This window comes from Populus trichocarpa, chromosome 3 (genome assembly GCF_000002775.5).
Source record: "Populus trichocarpa isolate Nisqually-1 chromosome 3, P.trichocarpa_v4.1, whole genome shotgun sequence".
Lineage (NCBI taxonomy): Eukaryota > Viridiplantae > Streptophyta > Magnoliopsida > Malpighiales > Salicaceae > Populus > Populus trichocarpa.
The window spans coordinates 1,381,778-1,405,006 of NC_037287.2; the positions used below are offsets into that span (position 1 = coordinate 1,381,778).

A 23,229-nucleotide genomic window follows, 5' to 3' on the forward strand; every position below is an offset into this window, starting at 1 on the left:
TCAAACCTGTGAATCAGGTAAGCCAAACTAGTATGCCAAACCTGTGAGCTGAGTTATGGACTTCACTGAGATTATAATTTTTTTTTAAACTATTTTTTATTTAACTATATGATAACAAAAATAGATGATTGCGAAATCAAACACCAACTCAATACCAAGATGTTTTTTTTTAAATCGCGATAACCTCATAAAAGGTGAAACAAAACCAAATATGAAATTGAATTCTCAATTAACTCAACATCTAAGTATAAAAAAAAAACTAATTGAAAAAAGTTAAACTTGCCAAACTTGTGAATAGGTCCATGGACTTTATAAAGTTTAATAATATAAATTGTTTCTGAAACTTCTTTTTTTTAACTATATGAGAAAAAAAAATAAATGATTAAAAAGTCAAGTTCAATTAAGAAAAAAAGAACACCCCACCAAACTCATAAACTAAGGCAACCCGGGTTACCCTGACAAACTCGCAAACCATGATAACCTTATAAAAAGTTAAAATAAAAAGAAATAAATTATGAAGCCAAATTCTCAACCATCCCAATATTAAAAGATGAAATCGATAAAAATAAATTAAAAAAAAATATAACAAAAACTCAAAAAGAAAAAGAAAAAAGAAAGAAAGCAAAACACTATAGATTACTATATATTGTCATTCAAAGTGCAATGTGTATGGGTGAACAATGGTTTCCTCACACCTTTTAATTTTTGTTACTTTATAATGTTTAATAACATGACTTTTCTCTAAAACTATTTTTTTTAATTATATAAAGAAAAAAAAATAGACAATAAAAAAATCAAGTTAAATTAAAAAAAAGATAAAATAGGCAACCCATCAAACTCATAAACCAGGGCAATTTAGATTACATTGACAAACCTGTAAACCACACTAACCTCATATAAAAACAAACTAAAATGAAGCAAATTATGAAGCTAAATTCTTAACAATCTCAATTTGAAAAGATGAAATCGACAAAAATAGATTTGAGAAAAAAATCATAACAAAAATTCAAAAAAATAAATAAATTAAGAAAGCAAAACATTGTGGATTACTATTATAATCCACAATGCAATAGGTGTTGAGTGAATAGTGGTTTCCCTTACATCTTTTAATTTTTGTTACTTCATGAAGTTTAATAATATGTTTTTTTTCTAAAACTATTTTTTTAACAATATGAGAAAAAAATAGACTATAAAAAAATCAAGTTCAATTAAAAAAATCTATCAAATCTATAAACTAGGACAACCTAAGTTACTTCGATAAACCCGCAAACCACGCTAATCTCATAAAAAGATAAAATAAAAAAAATAAAATTACGAAGTTAAATTCTCAATAATCTCAATATTAAGAAATAAAATAAAAAAAAAATAATTTTGAAAAAAAACATTAAAAAAAAATCATATAATCAAGAAAAAAAACAATATAAAGAAACACTGTACGTATTGTAACTTTTCTTACAATAAGTATAGTCTCTCTTGTCTCACAACTTTCTTTGTTTTTCTTGAATAAGTGCTAATGTTTTTTCGAGGGTCCATGCACCATATATTGAAAGAAATAATCTTTCTTGTCTCACAACTTCGTTTGTTTTTCTAGAATAAGTGCTATTGTTCTTTGAGGGGTCCATGCACCATATAGATTGAAAGAAAGAAAAGTCAAACCTTTCTGCTTCAAGTGGGGCTGCACAGTTCATCGAGCGTTCTCTCCCTTGTTTCGCACTATATATCTACAAGAAAGAAAATAATAAAATGTTCAATTCTTTTATGAGATACATCTTTCAAAGGTCCACCTCTTGCTGTCTATATCGGTATCGTCTAGCATTTCTTTCTAAATAATTTTCTCGTACAAACTATATGATATATTCCAACAAGTTTATATCATATGGTCGATCATCGAGGCCTGTGCTCCATCTCGTTCGATCATGGGAAGGATGCCATAGATTCTCGCACCATCGCAGTGAAAAATATGTTTTTGCTCTCTCTGATCTGTTGGTAGAGGGAGAAGGTTTATATATATATATATATATATATATATATATACACTGCCATTTAAGAAGATTTGAGTTATTTAATAATAAGTTGTTTAGTAAATAAACTATATTAAAATAATCTCGTTTTTATGTTATCGTTGTCTTTATAATTATATTTATTCATATAGTTTTTATTATGTTTGAACAAAATATTAATAAATCCCGTACTTATAAACAATACTCAACTAGAATTTTATATAGTTTTTATATCAATCTTTTTTAAAATTGATATCTTAACATGATAGTTCTTTTAAAAAAAACATAATATATTTTATTTTCATGTACCATATCATATTTAAATTATTAATTATTTTTTATTCTTTACATAAATAATATTGTATCACTTGATTTCATAATTTTATTAAAAATAATTTAATTGAAAAACAATAAGGGTTCAAAGAATATATAATTCAACTCCTATATCATCATAAGCTTTTGAATAATTTTAATGACTTTCATGCAGGTTAATCCAAGTATAAAATTTTTTTTTTAACTTCTTTTATATCTTACGTACCTAAAAATATTGAAGATCACATGAAATTTTAATTAGTTAAATAAAAACAATTTACAATAAATCTAAGTTAAAAAATTCAAAGTATTTAGTTTTAAAAAATTCATATTTTGTCTTTTTTCAACTCGCTATATATCAAAGGTTTACATTTTGTCTTTTCTTATCCGCATACTACGTTGCAAGAGAGACCCAGCATGCATGTGTGTTAAATTTTTTAATAAATGAGAAAAATTAATTAGTTAAAATACAAATATATTGACACTAAATAATCTGTGTCATAACCATAATTAATACACACTTAAAAATTGTATTCGTTTTATTGTATATTATTTGATAAGCATTATTTCCACTCCTTTTATTGTTATTATAATATTGAAATCACCATGAAGAGACTTAACTAACACTATCACGAATTGAACAAATATAAAAGGAATTGTTGATGGTTTTTTTCTGTCACTTTTTTGCTGTGATATTTACCAACCAAATTTTTTCATCGCTAAAACTATCAGTATATATCGACAAAAATATTCCGTCAATATATATTGAGGGAATCGCAAACAAAATATATATATAAAAAAACAAATCAGTGCGATGACGTGGAAGTTTTTGTGGACGATTTTACCAATGAAATTATAATGAGATTCAAATCGGAATGTCCGTATAATGACGTGTCTAATACACAGACAGAATCACCAACAGAGTTACAAACAAAATCATTCCGTTAGTAATTACATCGATAATATTTAATATATGACCTGACCATTGACCCTCCCCTCCTATATTTCTTTTTCTTCTTCTTCCTCCCCTTGCATCTAAATAAACCCCCCCACTGCAAACAACCAGCCCCCCTGCAAAAAAAAACATTCACCCTCATCTCAACACAACTCATCATTCTTTAATTTTTTTTAGTCACATCATTCGTGTTCTGATTTATTGTGGATTTTTTATTTTTAGTAAGTAAATCTATATATATTTTTTTAATTTTAACATAATTTTAAAATATCAGTTTTATTATTGAAAGTTTTTTAGTATATTTATTTTGTTTGAGTATTTACTTGTTTTATTGTTTTCTCTCAAACAAACTTGTTCTGATTTATAATAGTGAGGATAGAATATGTGTTTTTTGGCATGGAAATTTTTGTTTTGAGGTTTAATAGATACAAAACATTAAAGATTGTTGAAAGACATGTTGATAATTATCTCTAGCTAATTTCTTTTGTAATCAATTCTCAGTCAAAGTGGCCGGCAGCTAAAAGCTAAAGCCATGTTATAACAGTTGATGCATAATACTATTTAGTATTTACCACAAAATGTTCGGTGGGCCCCAAATGTGTTGAAAATCGGAAACGTCAATGTAGTCGGCTCGTCGCTCTTTCATCGGACGAGTTTGGTTTTGCTGAACACAATGAACCAACAGAGGGCTTTGCTTTCTTGCCGGTAGAATCGGGAGCATTGGATTTTTTAATCTTAAGGCTGCCTGTTTCGACAAAAAGAAAGAAAAAAAACTCGGGGTGTTTTTTATAACAGTTGATGCATAATACTATATTTTTAGAGATATTCCGTGGGTGTTTTTAATTTTCTTGTAGTGGGTCAGCTTTAAAAATATTCTTTTAAGAAAATAAATAACTTTTACTAGAAATGATTTAACTGAGTTGACCAAGTGATTATTAAAATGAGCAGATAACCCAAGTATTTTTAGGTTAATCTTTGAACCAGCATTTATAATTTAAGAAAGTATGCTTTTTTTCTCCGTTAAATCAATACTTAAAAATATTTACTGAATTTCTCTTAAATCAACATGAAATTAACATCATTGAATTTGTTAATTTTAAGACTGCTTGTTTCGACCCGGCTCTGTTCTAGTTCCGGATCGACCTGTCGGGTCGAACCGGCTTTTAAAATTATAGTTTTTACTAGAAATAATTGAACTGGGTTGTCCTAGTAACTATTAAAAAAAATTATTTATATATGAAAAAAAACAATTACATGTTGCAGCCATGTTTTCACATGGCCTACGTAAAGTTCGAACATTGAAATGGTCTATAGAAGATAATAACTTGTTCGTAAATATAGCAAAAATTGTTTTTTAAAATATATATAATAATAATATTTTTTATTATTTTTAACATCAACATAGTAAAATAATTTTAAAATATTAAAATAAAAATTAATTTTTTTAATAAAAAAACCAGTTCAAGGATGAGCGTGGTGATTTATTGTCAGTATACGGCTGGATAATCGAACGATTTTAAAAGGTTCGATCGCCATGACCATCTTCAAGGTGGTCTAGCGTTAGGCAGCCATTGATACTTGACAAATTCGGAATTGAATTGACTGATCCATTATGAACCTAACCTATCTCACTGACGTAGATCCCCTGGAGAGCGTGTTTGTACGATGTGGTTAACCGCATTTCAAATCATGTGGTTAACCGCTTTAATTTTATGGTGCCAGTCACTCCCTCTTATCAAGCATTCAAACCATTTTTTTTTTATTTAATTAGGTTTTTTTATATAATTAGAATTCATGATAAAGCAATCTTGATTTTTTTTTTTCAAACCTCTCATGTACAACCTGTTCATGAGGTGAAATTCATGTCTAACATTGCCAAACTAATATTTTTTTTATATATCTTTCAATAGTTTAATATATTTATGTCAAATAAATTAATATTTTAAAATATTTTTAATTAAAAAATATTTTAAAAACCACTTCCATCATAATTTTATTTTTTATTTATTTTTTAAATATTTTTAATATTAGCACATTGAAAAATTAAAAAAAATCATTTAATTTTTTTTAATAAAAAACCGGCTCAACTGCGGGGCTAAAAATGGTATGTTTCATATGATTGAATGGAAGACGAGACGATCGGACACAATATAAGAGAGAGAGAGAGTACAAGTACTCGAGTCAAACTGCAAGCTTAGAAAATAGAGAACAAAATTTCCAACAGGCTGGTAGATGATTCGACGATGACTGGTCGTACGATGAGCGTGGTGGTTTATTGTCAGTATACGAGTGGTCGGCTGGATAATCGAACGATTTTAAAAAGTTCATCGCCATGACCATCTTCAAGGTCTCGCGTTTGGCAGCCATTGATACGTGATATATTCGGAATTGAATTGACTGATCCATTATGAACTGACATGGTAAATTTTTTATTAGTGTGAATACGTGAGTTAGTTTGTGTATATTTTAATTAATTTTATAAATTTTAAAGTTAATAATTATATAAATTTATAATGATTTTGAGGTTTGTGAAATTTACACTAATTATTTTTATAAAATAAATTTAAATTCCGACTACTTAAGTTACATTTCTCAGATTATATGACAACTTTTATCCCCTGCGCGAGTGTGTTTGTCTGGTGCGGCAGTTTTATTTTTGACATTTTCCATGATGTTCTTCACTTTTATCGAAGTAAATCTATTATCTACACCGAAAGCTTTATTTTTAGGCTAGTTAAATTTTTAGAACTTTATCAGTTGCGATCATCACGATGTAAAAATGCTAATATAAAATTAATATTTATTATTGTAGTAATGATTATTTTTTTAAAAAATATATTAAAAAATATTTTTTTATTTTTTAAAATAAATTTAACATGATACATAAAACGATTAAAAAAAATAGCATTTCTTTCGATCATCGTCGGTCGTTTCTTTTGGTTTTATTAAGACTTGGACAACAAGTATTCAACAAGACCTATGCAGGTACTATTGTCATGAATATTCTAGAAACAGGGTCCGTTCATGCTGCTCGTGTGTAATCTGGGCTTCATTCCATGTAAGTGTTATTGTATTGCAATGAGTTATTGGGTTAACTAGATCAATATTTTACACAAAACAACAGTGTTTTTCTTATTAAAAAATTGGTTCTGATCTGATTAGGTTTAAAGAATCCAAGGGTTGCTGCTCATGTGTGTTGATTTTTCTTGGGGGACGAATTTAATGAAGAAAAAAAAACTTAAAGTACCATTAATTTTTCAAGAGAAGCATGTAACCTTCAATGCCTCTCAAGGGTTGCCGGCCCCATATGTATCAATTTGTCGGGTGGGGTGGAGTCATGAAATTATGTGTACCATTCACACCTAGAAATATAATATTAGAAACTTAAACCTTATTGATTATCAATAACTCAATGGGAAATTTAATTTTAAAATAGATATTTGTAAAATTAAACATCAATTAAGTATCGGGAAGTTTGTTTGAGATTGCAAAAACCTTATAGAAAATAAACATAAATAAATTTATTAAATTTAATGGAGTCCATGACCAGGATCACAAGTTCAGCAGATAAAGTTACGAAGGCCTGATTGATCTAATATGTTGTTGTTTCAAAAAAAAAAAGTACATCATCAAAAAATTAAGTTAGACCATGTTTCTATCTATTATTTGGGCTGTTTTCAAACTCGTCAAGTTGACTAGATTATATTATGACAACTCCTACACAATTTAATTTGAAACTCGAACTAGACAAGAAATCAGGTCAGGAGATTTTAAAATTAATTTATTGGGTCAGATTTAATAACAATAATAAAAATTTGAATATTTTTTTATCTAAAAAAAACTTTAATCTAACTCACAATATAACGCAGTTCAATAAAATAAATAGATATAAAATCTTTTGATGGATCCTCGGGATAAAAGATTGTTTTAGGACATTTTGCTTATTTCTTATGTAATCAGTCAAGCTCGTAGTGAATAAGTATATACAATTAAATTAAATAACACATAAGAGAAAAATTAATGGTCGAAAGCTAGAGATAAGGGGTGATGCGACGTGGAGCCACTAGTCGATAGTAAACGTCAGTTTGTTGGTTCGTCGTTCGTTTCTCGGGCGAGTGTGGTTGTCCTAAACGCAATGAACCAATAGCGTGCTTTGCTTTCTTACTTGGAGAAACTGGAGCATTGGATTTATTAATCTTTAGGTTGTCTGTTTCTAGAAAAGAAAGAAAGAAATATTTATATTATCAATGCAATGCACTGACTAAATAACATTTAAATATTATCATAGCGTTGTTTCATACCTAAGGAAGTATACTACTTATTTTTCTTCTTTAAGTTTTGAAATTATATTTATCGACTTATTTATCTAGAAAAAAAAATTGGGTAATTGGACCAATCCTTAAAGTCATATATCATATTGAATCAATTATTTTTATTAAAATAATATTATTTTATTTAAAAATAAATTTATAATGTTAATTGAATCACTAAAAACACAATTAGATCAACTTGGCTTTAATAAGTTAATATCTATTTTAATGTCTAGAAGAATTTATTAAATTTATCTATAATTAGTCAATAGTCAATGATGAGGGAATTTAGTTTTGATTGATGGATAAATTAATTTAAAGATACCATGCAAGAAAAAAAAACATTTAAAGGGAGACGGACCCACCATCGATTAATGTTATTCGTTCAATTATAAATAGAGTGAAGAGAATGATGCTCGCTGCTCTTTTATCAGCAACTAAAGTAGTTTCCCTCTTAGATACAGTTAGAATCTCCCATATCTGTCAACATGCCAAAAAACCTATTCATAAAGGAACTCTCAAAAACTGACATTGAATATAGAATGGCAGTTCCGATGAAAAGCCTCGACGCTTTCCGAATCCCAGAAGGAGAACACTCTAAAGACTTTGGTGTCACTGACATCCATGGCAAGAGGTGGAGGTTCCGATGTTCTACAAGAAAAAGTGACCCCTACCCTAAACCAGTCCTGTCTTCAGGTTGGATAGAGTTCGCCAAAACAAGGAGTCTCAAAGTAGGAGATGAAGTCACCTTCTCTGTGGTGGACATGAAGGGAGCTGAGGATCTGGAATTGGGAATTCAAGCTCGGAAAAGAATCAAGTTATTCGGCCAAGAGTTTTGGAGTAATCCTCTGTGAAGAAGAAGAAGAAGAAGAAACTACTCCTCGCATAAAATATAGGTGTTGATCGATGTAGCTTTATCTTCTGTCTTACTCTTCTAATATCAGTTCTTTCTTTCTTGCTTGTTTTTTCTTTTTTTTCTCCTGGGTGTTGGGGGTGTTTGATGCTAGCTGTTTCTTAAAATGTCTATCCTAGAACAAGAAATGTTTCATGCTTTTTCTTAAATTATAAATTAAAAAGAAATTGGTTATAACATACTCTTATTATTTTGATTTTCCATTGGTTTCATGAAATTCTCTCAACAATTGAACAAAAAACACTACATCATAGCTCACAAACATATATTTTATAAGTCAATTAAACCTCTTGTTTTTCTTATGTTTCTTGTTTATTGTAATCTCTGCAAGGTAACAGCCGACAGAGAAATCTGTTGATAGGTCCAATTCTGCTCTATGTTTTGTTTCTTGCTGAGCAAATAAAGGTCATGGGTTTCTCTTTCTTTCGTTTTTTCCCTTATAAAAATGGTCATGCGGCCATAGACAGTTGCAGAAAAAGGTACTTATCACTTATTTGGTAAGTTCTCGTACTTATCAGCATAGTTATAGACCCGACCCAGGATTCACCGGCCAAGGAGCTAGGTTCCGGGTTACACTAGTTGACTCGGGTCAACTCGAATCAATCCGGAAAAATTTAAAAAAATATTTGAAGTTTTAATAATTCATATGAAAAAATTAAAAAACAATCATGTGAATATAGACTATACTTGTTATAAATAATAAAGTTTAAAAAATATATTATATTAGTATGTTATCCTTTTAAATTAAAGTATTTAAATCAAAAATATTTTTTTATCCCACATTGAAAAAAAAACTTCTTTCTTTTTTATATATATTAAAAGGATTTCAAATCTCATATTGAAAAAATAAAATATTCTTCTATTATTTATATAGTGAACTTTGAAAAGAGTTAATAATCAACTAAAAAAAAAAAAGTCTTTAGCTATGATAAAAAACACATTTGAAAGAAAAAAATCGGGTCTCAACCAACTTTTACCGAGTCGCCAGTGTCACGGGTCAACCAGGTTTTTCTGAGTTTTTGCTCATTTTAATCTTTTGATTTACACGAATTAATCTAGTTATCAAATTGATCGAGTCTCAAAATTAACCTAGTAACTAGATCCGTTTGGGTTTAGTAACTATGCTTATCGGATTACCAAAAACCACTACTAAAGAGTACAATCATCCTTGAAAAAATCACCGAACAAAAGGGACGATCATGGAATGGACAGTCTGTGTGCTTTTTATTGGTATCAACAACGATTAAGATTAATTGTTTTACCAAGATTCTCCACCATTGATTTTTTTTTAATCTTTGATTAATATCTGATGATATATTCATCTTTTGCCTACCTTAATTATATCTCTTTTTTATTTTGTTTTTTAATTATTATCTACAAGCTTTCTCTTACAAAACCATGCATCATATTCATTTTGAAAGAAGATATTTAATAAAATTAGCCGTACAAAATCACCGAACAAAAGGGACGATCATGGACCACCTCAATATTCATGTGATGTTGAAAACGGAGACGATAAAGCCCTACTTTTCCAATCTCAAACAGAGAAAGAAAGAAAGAGAAAACCCCAATATATTTATATACCGATGAGATGGACAGTCCAAGCTTTCATATTCAATCAATTATTTATTTATTTATTTATGATTCAATCTGTATGCTTTCGAATGTATTAAATCATCGATGCTAGACTTAGTTTGAGATCTAACTAGTTTAAAGCTCAAGTCATAAGTTTGCCGGGTGAAATTCAAGACAATATTATTTTATTTGACATCTAACTAGTTTAAGCTCAAGTCATAAGTTTAGTGGGCGAAATTTAATTTTGTTTGGTTTTTTTTAAATAAAAAAAATATTATTTTGGTTTCTCATAATAATAAAATATTATTTTAGATAAAAATTCTTTTAAAAAATCTTTGAAATCGATTAGTCTAGTCTTATTCAAGATTAATTAGTGACAATTAAGTTTAATTAAATTAATTTTCAATTCAATTTAAAATAAAACTCAAGTCAAGTTGAATTATAAACTAATGATATATTAAATTAACCTCTTAAAGCTATATTCACTAGAATAATGGTCCGCGCTCCACTTTTGATTCGACCATTTTTTTTAAATATAAAAAAATATTAAGAGCACAAAGAATTTTTTAACAAAGTTATTAAACCTGACAAAGTGAGTTAATTTTAAAACCTCCTGAGTCAACTTCTTACCTAACTCAAGTTTTAATTAAACAATGTGAAAGATAGCTTGATTTAAATTGATCGATTTTATAAGTCCAAGTGCAACCTTTATGATCAATAAAAACATGACTTAGCTTTTTAAAAAACTTCAAAATGATAATTTTTTAAAAAAATATTAAGACAATGACAGATTGGATCGACTTCGCTTCCCAGCGACCCAGATTATGGGTTCTATTGGGTTTAATTAAAAAAAAAAATCATATAATCAAGGAAAAAAACAATATAAAGAAACACTGTATCGTAACTTTTCTTACCATAATTATAGTCTCTCTTGTCTCACAACTTTCTTTGTTTTTCTTGAATAAGTGCTAATGTTTTTTCGAGGGTCCACGCACCATATATTGAAAGAAAGAAGCTCTCTTGTCTCACAACTTTCTTTGTTTTTTCTTGAATAAGTGCTAATGTTCTTTGAGGGGTCCAGGCACCATATATTGAAAGAAAGAAAAGTCAAACCTTTCTGCTTCAAGTGGGGCTGCAGAGATCATCGAGCGTTCTCTCCCTTGTTTCGCACAATATCTGTACAAGAAAGAAAATAATAAGGTTTTCAATTATTTTATGAGATATATATATAGATCTTTCAAAGGTCTATCGGTCTCGTCTGGCATTTCTTTCTACGCACATCTTATCAATAAATAGAGCTTCGATTTTGAATCATTTAATAGTTTTCTCGTACAAACTATATAATATATCCCAACAAGTTTATATCATATGGTCGATCATCAAGGCCTGTGCTCTATTTCGTTCGATCATGGGAAGGACGCGATAGATTATCGCACCATCGCAGTGAAATCTCTCTCTCTCTCTCTCTCTCTGTTATATATATCCTGCCATTTTAGAGGATTTGAGTTATTTAATAATAAGTTGTTCAGTAAATAAACTATATTAAAATAATCTCGTTTTTATGTTATCGTTGTCTTTATAATTATATTTATTCATGTAGTTTTTATTATGTTTGAAGAAAATATTAATAAATCCCGTACTATAAACAATACTCAACTAGAATTTTATATAGTGTTTATAGCAAATTTTTTTTTTTAATTTGGTATCAATTTGATTGAGACTGAATTTAGAAAGTCTATCCTAGGAGTGATATCTAAACATGATATTTCTTTAAAAACAAAACATAATATATTTTATAAATTTTATTTTCACGTACCATATCATATTTAAATTCTTAATTATTCTTTATTCTTTACATAAATAATATTGTATCACTTGATTCATAATTTTATTAAAAATGGTTTAATTAAAAAAAATAAGATTCAAAGAATATATAATTCAACTCCTATATCATCATAAGCTTTTGAATAATATTAATGACTTTGATGCAGGTTAATCTAAGTATAACCTTGTCATCATTATTTTATAAAGGTTTGATAGAAGTCATGGATAATCATTTATGGATGTGTCAAGATTCATCTTAAGGATTGCGGAGGATGGATTATTGTAATGGGGTTCAAAGTTTTTTTAATTTCACAACATCTATTATGAGAAATATTAGTGGAGGCGGTATTAGGTGTCCATACAGAAGGTGTAAAAATAAAAAGTTTCTTCATCCATATATTGTAACGATGTATCTTCTACAAAAAAAAAGGTTTATGGAGGATTACCTGTGTTAGTATGCACACAAATAACTATTTGTTCATAATAAGAGCATGGTAAAAAGGATGGTTGAGTAAACTTCTAGTGCTAGCAACGTTTATGGAATTGTGAATGACAACAATAATCCTTATATGAATATGGTTATGGATGCAATGAGAATGAATCAAGGTAATACCAGTCAATGTTCAATCGTAGGAGAAGAACCTAAAAAAATTATGATGAACTACTATGAGATGGCTGAACAAATCACAGTAAATTATCGATCGTTGCACATGTGTTTATCATCAAGTCGGATTATAGGTTGAGTGAGGCCGGTTATGACAGAATTGTCTAATGGACGAGAAGCATTTTATCTCAAGGGAACAGGTTAAAAAAGAATTTTTATACTGCTAAATTCATGATGAAACCCCTTGGTTTAGGATACCAGAAAATCAACATGTATCCAAACTTTTGCATGTTGTACTACCTTGAAAATGCTGAGATAACCGAGTGCATGACATGTGAGCATTCCCGTTACAAACCCAGAACTGGCATGGGAAAGACTTTTGTAGCCTATAAAAAACTTAGATACTTCTTAATCACACCTAGACTGCAGAGGTTATTCATGTCATCAAAGACTATTGAGCACATGACATGGCACCAATCACATGATGCAGTGGATGGAGTGATGGTGCATCCTTCTAACGGTGAAGCATGGAAACACTTTAACAGTGTGCATCCTTACTTTTCAGCTCAAACAAGTAATGTGCATCTTGAGTTGTGTATAAACAGATTCAATCCATTCGGGTCATTTGCTGCTCCATTGGGGATGTGTATGAGGCCAGAGTTCATGTTTTTATCTATGGTCATACCCGGTCCTAATAGTCCAGGCCAGAATATAGATGTTTATCTTTGACCGTTGATTGATGAGTTGATGCAGTTGTGGTCCTCCGGGGCTTTGACTTATGATGTATCGAGAAAGCAAATTTTCTTATGAAGGCAGCTTTGATATGGACTATCAATGATTTTCCAGCTTATGAAATGGTTTCTGGTTGGAGCACGCATGGAAAACTAACATGTCCATATTGCATGGAAAACAACAAGGCATTCACGCTAACAAATAGGGCTAAAACATCTTTTTTTACTACCATCGATGATTCTTGCCAACAGATCATAGGTACAGAAACAACAAAAAAGATTTTTTTCTTAGCAGAGTTGAAAATGATGTTACACCCCCACGTCTTTCCGGTGAAGAATTGCATGACGTGGTGTTAGAGTACGGTGACATTGTATTTGGTTTCCAATCCTGTCAGCAGAAGTTTCTTAGTTTTGGTTTGACCCACAACTGGGTAAAGCGAAGCATTTTCTAGGAACTTCCTTGTTAGAAGACCAATCTCTTTCGCCATAACCTTGATATCATGCACATAGAAAAAAAACATGTTTAAAAACATTTTCAACACAGACATGCACGTGAAGGGGAAGACAAAGGACAACATTAAGACTATAATGAATATAACGTTGTTTTATCACCATAAAAATATACAGTTGGTTTTTGATAGGTCATGGGTTGCAAAGCCTAAAGCAAGCTTCGCCTTAGAGAAGAATGTGCAACTATTAATCTACTAATGGCTTAAGAGTCTGCGTTTTCCCGATGGACATGTGTCAAGCATATCAAGGTTTGTTATCTTGGAGGAATGCAGATTGTATGGAATAAAGAGCCATGACTGTCATGTGTTTATGCAAACACTCATTTCATTGGCTTATCGTGATTTATTGCCAAAAGGGATATAGGATGCACTCACGGAGATCGGTCATTTCTTTAGAGATAGATGCTCCAGCAAGTTGCAGACACATCACATTGAGAGGTTTGAAATAAATATCGTCGATGTCACACCCGGACATCGCGGTGACCAATTAAAAATTTCTTGATGGAAAAAAGAACAGATATCTGACATTTTGTTCTTTGGGGGAAAGGTCTAATTCAAAGAGTCACCACCTAGTATTATGGTCACTAGGAACCTTAACTAGTCAACAAAGATTCTATGGTATGAGACTGATTACGTAAAAGAGAAGATATTATCACCCCTTAAACGTCCTATTTGAGACAAGCTGCATTGGTGGCTTTGTCTTAAATTGCTACAGGTTTGTTTTTGTTTCACTTTTATGGTCTTCCTATAATATTCCTAACTCTGGTGTTAGTGAATATTCGCTTATGAATATTTCCAATTTTGACATTGGTAAATATTGTGTAACCTAAAAAATACGGTATTCTTGACTCTGGCGTCAGTAAATAAATATGTGAAATTTGGATTAAAAGAAAGAAAAACTATTTTTTTTACCTTTTTTTTTTTTTAAATTGGGTTGGATCTAGCCCAGTTGACCCAGCCTGGTCACTAGCCAAACCCGTGACCCGGCTCGGCAAAGCAGCATGCATGCGTGAATTATTCATGCATGCATGCTGCATAGTGCGAATGTAATTATAATTACCTTCGCACTGTGTATTGAGAATTGAAAGTTGCAAAAAACAGGGCAAGAGCATACCTAGAGCCTCTGTTTGAAGACGAAGATGATGATGAAGGAGGGCTGGTTAACCAATGTTCCCCTCTGTTTTTGTTTCGTTTTATTTTCACGACCACGGTAGCAGCAGCTCCGGCGGCCAAACTCTCCATCAACACCGCCACCAGCCGCACGTCGTCCTCTACGATCAGACCGCCACCGCGCCAGGTAGCTTTCTCTTATTCCCTTTCTTCTTCTTCTTCTCCTCTTTCACTGTCTCTATTCACAACGTGAATAGTGGAAGTGAATAATTCACATCGTATTGTTCACATATGAACAGTAGGTGTGAATTATAACTCATGCCCACTGTTCATGCAGTGGACGTTGGCTCCGACCAGTTCTGGCCAAACCCAACTGTATGGGTCAGACTCGACCCGACCTAAAAAAGAAGGAAAAAAGATCTGTTGGGGGGAGATCAGCCCAGCCCAACTTTCCTAGGGTCGGCTCAGCCCATATATTTTAATACTATTTAATTAATATAATATAATATTATTATATACATTTCTTTAAAAAATTTCAAAAATCCTTTAAAACAAATTGTGATTTTCTTACATGTTTTTCTACCAGTTTTACTTAATACCTAGTTTTCTCTGAAAATTTTCTAAAAGTTTTTCAAAAATTTTAAAACAAATCTCAAAACTTTTAAATTAATTTCTATTTAAAAAAAATAAAAAAAAGTTTTGTTTTCATGCATATTGTCAAATCCTAAAATTGTTCCTAGCATATCTTCATAAAATCAAAATTTGCATCTTTCTCATGATTTAAAATGCAAAATGGATATCGTAATTAGTTTATGATTATCCATTAAAGTTTGGCCAAAATATCAAAAACCCTTTTACAATTTTTTTAGGGTTTAAATGTAGACTTTAATAACTTGTATTAAAGATACAAGGTGTAGAAAATACGATGCTAAAGTTCAGACTTTAGAACGGTTAGGATTTAACCCAATAAGGTAGTGACTCTCTCATGAAGAGAGATCTACCTTGAACCGTTGATGAGTCCAAAAGATAAAAACCTGGGGTAGAAAAACAATCAAACAACAATGCAGCTTAGCTTAGGTAGGATGCACTAGGGTGATGCGTCTTTCCTTTACACAACCAGTCCCTAAGCTAGACTCTCACAGACCATAAATTCCTAGTGACCATAATACTAGGTGGCGACTTCTGAACATTAATCATAATTTTATGATTAAATCCAAAAACTTTCCAACACCACACCTCATCAAGAGGCACGATAAAACCTCGTCGCCTACGACGACATCACAACGCACCCCGCGACAACACCATTTTGGATATTTTTTTTGCTAACCGTGGGATTTCTTGCTCTATTTTCCTTTTTTTTTATTAGCAACAAAGATTTCCAATCCTACCTAATGCTTTCTAGCGACTGCACAACGTCTCCGTTTTAGACCCCAACAAATTGCAACTAGAGCGAGTGCGTAACTGACGTACCGTATTACTCCAATTAATCATACCCAAGGCTTTTTCCCACAACTCATTAGGCTTGTCGTATTCCTCATCCAAGGAGCGCTCCAATTGAAAATGCTTAATGGAAATCTTTACAATTTTACCTTCCAATAATCTTTAGAAAAATTCTCCCACTCCTTTGATATGAACAGTTCGTGTGACTTTTGATCGAACAACCAAAGTTTTTTGAATAACGGTGTCTCAGTTTCTATATGGCTTACCAATAAGATAAACAGTAATGGGACACAACATCTCGTTGAACCTTTACCAGTTCTCTTGCAATGATTAAGAGATAGGAAGGTTTCGACCAAATTCGCAGCAAACAGGTTGATCTTGGTCTTTTCATACTCTACAAACAAATTAACGGCTTCCAGACTGATAATTCATGTAGTAGAAGGACACAAAACTAACCCAAATATTCCCAAGGCCAATATTCTCTATTTCACTATTTTAGCACCCAGATTAGCTTTCTTGGCAATCAACAGCTCTTCTTATCGTTTCCATGTCAAATCCCAGACTTATTTTTCTCTCTATACGAGTTTAACTAAGGGATCTCCAACAGGTTGGCAAGCTCATCCATAGTGTCATCGATTCTCTAGTGAAAGTATACTTTAGGGGCATCCTCAGGGAATTCAGTCAACACACTGTATTCTTCAACGGTAGACATCTTGTAGATATTTCAAAATGTGAAAAAACGGTAATCGGGATCCCAAAAATGGATCAGAGCTTTTTATGGCTGATGGTAGCACTGACACTTTCAGAAGATGCAAAATCCTTCCATATTTCATGGCAAATTCCACCTCGTCTATTTGATACTTTGTGAGCGAGAACCATCAGTTGGTGTCATTTATTATGCATTGAATGTCTTCGAGTAGTGGTATCTCACTGACATCTAGTCTAAAAAAGTCTCCCTCGGTCATTTGCAAGGATTTAGACTCGAGTCCATACTTAACAGTTGTTATCTCACGAATATCGACTATTATGTCACCCGAAAGCCCTGTAATAAGAATGCTTACATGTTAAGCTTATCTCAGTGAAATTATGTAGGGATCAACCTAAAGGGTAGGTTCTAGCCATTAAATGCATCGGGGTAGTTTTGTTATATAGTCTCAAAGGGTATTTTGAATGCTCAGTCATTATATTCGAAAGGTCGAGATGCGGTTTACATGGAACTTGAAGATAGAGGCCCTGAGTAATATTAGTTTGAAATATCAATCACTGTCGAGCAAACAATCACACGGGAGTTGGATAGTTTCGCGAGTCCTACCCAAGCTAAAGTCATTGGTGTGCCGTTACTTCTCCACTTATCTTAAAGTTGATACCATACACGAAACAAAATGAGATGAGTGATGTGTGAAGGCATAGATCCATATCTAATACACATATGTATGATAAACATGAATAACTTCGCATTCTAAAACAGTAAAAAGAGTAAAATAAAAACTTATAAATAAAATAAAAATTAATAAACATAAAAAAAGAACAATACGACAAACATTTTAGCAATAAGTAGACAAAAAGCAAAGTTTAGTCCTAAATTCCCCTGTGAAGTCACCATTTTGTTACACCCGAACTTCGCGATGATCAATTAAAAATTTCTTGATGGAAAAAGGAACAAATATCTGACATCTTGTTTTTTTTTTTTAGGAAGGATTGGTTCAAGGAGTCGTCACCTAGTATTATGGTCACTAGAAACCCTAACTGGTCAACATAGATTCTATAGTATGAGACTGATTACGTAAAAGAAAAGATATTATCACCCCTTAAACGTCCTGCCTGAGGCAGATTGCATTGATGGTTTTGTCTTAAATTACTAAAGGTTTGTTTTTGTTCCGCTTTTATGGTCTTCCTATAATATTCCTGATTTTGGCGTCAGTGAATATTCGCCTATGAATATTTTTCTAATTCTGTCGTTGGTAAATATTGCGTAACCCAAAAAGTACGGTATTCTTGACTCTGATACCAGTGAATAAATCTATAAATTTTGAATTAAAATTTTTTTTATTTTTTTTACCTTTTATTTTTTTAAAAAAAATTAGACTGGATCTAGCCCAGCCGTATGAGCTGAGGCTGGGCTGGACCCAGCTGGCCAGCCTGATCACTCGTTGGGCAAAGCAGCATGCATGTGTGAATTATTCACCCAGGCGTGCTGCACAATGCAAATGCGAAGGTAATTATAATTACCTTCGCACCGTGTATTGAGAATTAAAAGTTGCAAAGAACGGGTCAAGAGAAGGAAGAGCATCCCTGGAGCCGTTGCTTGAAGACGAAGAAGATGATGAGGGAGGGCTGGTTAACCAATGTTCCCCTCTGTTTCTGTTTCTTCTTATCTTCACTTGTTCTGGTCGCCGGTTTTCTCTCTGTCTCTCTGTTCTTCTTCTTTTCCTCCTCTCTGTTTTTCTTTTTCTCTATTCTCTCCCCTTTTCCCTTCTGGTTTTTTGCTGCTCCTCGCCGTTATGGAAGGGGAATGGAGCTGTTGGTCACGGTCTTAGAATCCAACTTGCTGTTCACAGTGGAGACAGGGTTGCTCGCGCGAGGAAGAACTTCCAGACGTTGCTTCAATGGAGGCTGAGAGAGTGTTCGGCTGCCGTGCTGCCACTGCTATTGCTGCTCTGGGATGAAGGAGCTATGGTGGAAGAGTCTTTGATGGTCTAGATGGAAGGGAGTTACAGTGGAGGAGGCTACAGCTGGGCTGGTGGCTTGGCTCGTTGCTGGTTGTTTACTGGTGCAGGCCACGGTGCAGCAGAGATGGCGTTGCTACTGCTGTTCACGACTAAGGAGACAATGGACGCGGTCAGGAGGAGCACGGTGAAACTTGCTGGCAGGACCTACTGTCACCAGGGAGAAGAGAGCTGGTGCAGCACCGGCCGAACTGTGATGGGGAGAAACCAAAAGAGAGAGAGGGAAAGGGATTCTGGTTGCTTTCACTTTTTGAAGGATTCAATTTAATTAAAAATATTTAGAAATTCTTATTTGATGAATTTTCAATCCGTTATCTATAAAAACAATAATTAACAATATAATTAAAAAGTAAATAATTCTAGAGTTTTCTAGAAAATACTAATAGAATGTCTCATCGATATTCCTTTTATAGTTAATATGATGAATAGTATAAGGGAAAAGTGAACACTTTGCCAACGAATTTACGAATAAATTTTACCAACAATAATTCTATTAGTAAAAATGAAAAGTTATTGTATTTTTTTATTTTGTTTTAATTCTTTGTTTTTTAAATTTTCTCGGTATATATTGAAGAAATATTTTCATTGATAAAATTTACTGAAATTTACCAACAGAAATATTCTCTCAGTATTTTCATTTGTATTTATCAATTTTTTGATAATAATTATTCTATTAAATTGAAGTTTTAGAATATTAATATAAATAAACAGCATTTCAAGCTAACATGCAATCGGTTCTTATTAATTCTGATGATACTTTACATAATAAGTTCTGTTTGATAATGTTTGTGATTTTATTGTTGTTTAAAGTGTTTTTTATTTGAAAAAAAATATTAAATTAATATTTTTATATAATTTTAATATATTAATATGAAAAAAATAAAAAAATTATTTTGATACAATTTCAATTTTTTTTTTTACATATTATTACCATTCCCGAAGTTAAATTTTGAAATGGATTAGTCTAATTCACTTTTTTTCATAATATAACTTGATTAAGTAGGGGCAAGCAAAAAAACCGATTAAACCGGAAAAAAATAACCGAAAAAACTGAATCGTGAAAAAAAACCGATTAGAGTTTTGAAAAAACCAACCGATTTGGTTTCGGTTTTATAAACCTGAAACCGAAAAAACCGAACTAAACCCAAACCGGAGAAAAACCAAGCCAAACTGAAAACAAACCGAGCCAAAACAGGAAAAACCGAGCCAAACCGGAAAAAACCAAGCCAAACTGGTTTGAACCGGTTTTTTCCCGAAAATAACTGAACCGAACCGAAACCGGTCGGTTTGAACCGGTTTCGGTTTCTTTTTTCAAAAAAAAAAAACGGTTTTTGTTACTTGAGATGTTTACTGTACATGAATGCATTGTAGATCAAGAGATAATTCATTATGGACTTATTGCACATGCATGTATTGTGAACTAAGAGACAATTTAAGTGTGGACTTGCACAATTGCTTTTGTATATATTAAAACATATGGGGATTTTCTACTGTACATGCACTGTGGACCAAGATACAATTAATTATAGACAACACTATAGCACCCTAGGGGCGTTCTTTCTTGTGTTTTTAGTCAAGAATTGCAGTCGGAGGCGTGGTCCATTTGACTTTTGCCATTAAGATGAGAGCGATGCAACAACATAGGTGATATTAGAACCGCTGGGTCTGGCTTTGGTAGCCGGAACCAACACTATAGGGTCTGGTTGACAAGCGTTAAGGCTTGTTGGGGGGGGGGGGGCGTTGCCTTTTCTGTTTGTAAATAAAAAAGGTTGCTAGGTCGCTGCAGCAGGATCCAATAGCTTTGGGTCCAGCTTCCACCAGGATCCAATGACGTTGGGTCTTGCTGAACCCATTAGAGTTGGGTCCTGCTCCAAGGAAGACCCAAGACTTTAATTTCTTTTTTCTTTTTCATATAGTAAATATGAAATAAATAGATGAATTTTTTTTTTCCATTTGAGGTTCGGTTGGATTTCTTTATTTAAGCATGTTTGTTTTTTCCTTTCAAAAATATATATTTTTTTCTTTACTTCAAATTAAGATTTTTATTTTTTTTCATCTTGAATTTTTTTTCAAAATAAAAATATTCAGAAAAATTATAATTCTAATATTGTCATATTACCTAGCTCAGTACAATAAAAAAGAAAGGATTTCTCTTGGAGGCCTTACGAAGGCTATGCCCCTGACGATTGCAGTTACCTTTCAAAGAACGTCTTCTTTCAAACCTGGCCAGGGGATTGGATTCAGCTTTATCAATTCCAATTGAAAAAAAAAAGATACAATCTATTCATCCGATTTATTGTCACAACCCAAAAGCAGATCTGTGGGCAGTAGGACTGCTTTGCTGCTTCTCTGTGCACATTCGATACATCCACCGTCACTTCTTCTTAATATAATTTATATTTTTGTATTATATCAGAGAATTTATAGAAAAAGGGACTAGGTTTGGCTTGCTTTTGCCAGGCAGGTGGATCCAATATTTTTTTTTATATTCTAAAAAAGTTAGGTAATGATAAAGTTTTTTTTTTGTTTTTCAACAATGCTTTGAAAATAATTTGATAATTTTTTCCTTAGTTCATATTAAGATGTTTTTGTATAATTTTAACGTGATTCTATAAGAAATAGATTTTAACAAATAAAAAATATTATCTTAATATATTTTTAAAAAAATATTTTAAGATATTTCCATTTTGTTTCCTCTCGAAATTTTTTTTTTGTGTTCTTGATGATAATTGTTTTTTTCATTTTAGGGTGGGTTGAGTTTTTTTTATTAAAGCATGTTTGTTTTTTCATTTAAAAAATGCTTTGAAATTTTTTTGAAATTTTTTTATTGTTTTCTGTACTTCAAATTAATATTTTTTACGTTTTTGTATTTTTTAAAAAATATTGAGATTAGGTTAGGCTGGGTTGTCAGACCTAAGAAAAATATATTAAGTTGGGTTCTACTTAATATAGTTGGGTCATGTCCCAGAAAGACCCCAAATCGCTTTGGGTCCTGCTGCGGCTAGACCCATCAGTGTGGGTCCTGTCCGTAGTTGGACCAATCAGCGTGGGGTCCTGATTTAACAGAACCCAATGCTTTCAATTTTTTTTCTTTGCTCTCATATAATTGTTTCCCTACATTAAAGAGAAAATAAATTGATTTCTACTGTACATTGGGATATGAATACTATTCACTTAGAATTACAATAACAATAATAATATTTTTTATATGAATACTTTGAATGTTTTTTCATTTTAGGTTGGGTTGAATTTTCTTATTAAATAATGTTTGTTTTTGCGTTTCAAAAATGTTTTGAATAAATTTAAATTTTTTTTTATTGTTTTCTTTACTTCAAATTAATATTTTTGATGTTTTTGTATATATATATATATATATATATTGAGATTGGGTATGGCTGGGCTGCTCAGCATGACCCATTCGTGTTGGGTCCTATCTCAAAAAGATCTAAAATAGCTTTCGGTCCAGCCGCAGCTGGACCAAAATAGCTTTGGGTCCTGCTGCGGCTGGACCAATCAGCCTTGGTTCCTGTTGTAAGGAGGACCCATCAGCGTGGGTCTAGTCTCTAGTAGGACCCATAGGGGTAATTTTTTTCCCTTACATTAAAAAAAAATAAATTGATGAAAGTTTTTTATACATTGTTTAAAACTTTGGTGATCATAATTTTTTTTCAATTGAGGTTGTGTTAAATGTTCTTATTAAAGGATTTTTGTTTTTGTGTTTCAAAATTTTTTTGAAAAAAAATATCATTTTTTTTATTTTTTTCTCTAATATTATGATATTAAAGTTGATAGAGCTCTCAATAAAGTTTTTGATTCATATATACTTTATATATTTATATTATATCCGAGAATTTTTTAACAATAAAATCCATTAAAAATCTAGAAGGAATTTTTATTTTTTCAAATATGTATTGTTTTCCTCCCACAGCAGGCAACAGGAACACAAGCTATAAACAAGCCTATAAGCCCTTTTTTTCTCTAAAAGAGAGAGAATCAAACTTATCAATATTACAAGGCAAAGAAAAGCTCTGAAACCGAAAAGGGATTTTCTGATTTGCTTGCCTACTTGATTGCTTCCTAAATAGGATGTGCATTTTTTTTGGAACTAGCTAGCTTATGGGCTTACAAGGAACCAGAAATGCTTGGAAGTGACACTCTAATAGGCACTGAAATTAGATTACTCTCATTTAAATTGTTTTCAAAATAAATTGATGAAATTT

At 31.7% G+C, this 23,229-nt stretch overlaps 1 protein-coding gene across 1 annotated transcript; it reads left to right on the forward strand.

The window, feature by feature from the left end:
• Positions 1-8,004: 8,004 nt before the first annotated feature.
• On the forward strand, positions 8,005-8,691 carry LOC7480746 (B3 domain-containing transcription factor NGA1). The gene has a single exon (XM_002303107.3). The coding sequence runs from the start codon at positions 8,066-8,068 to the stop codon at positions 8,429-8,431; it is 366 nt and encodes a 121-aa protein (XP_002303143.1). The 5' UTR covers positions 8,005-8,065; the 3' UTR covers positions 8,432-8,691.
• The last annotated feature ends 14,538 nt before the right edge of the window (positions 8,692-23,229 follow it).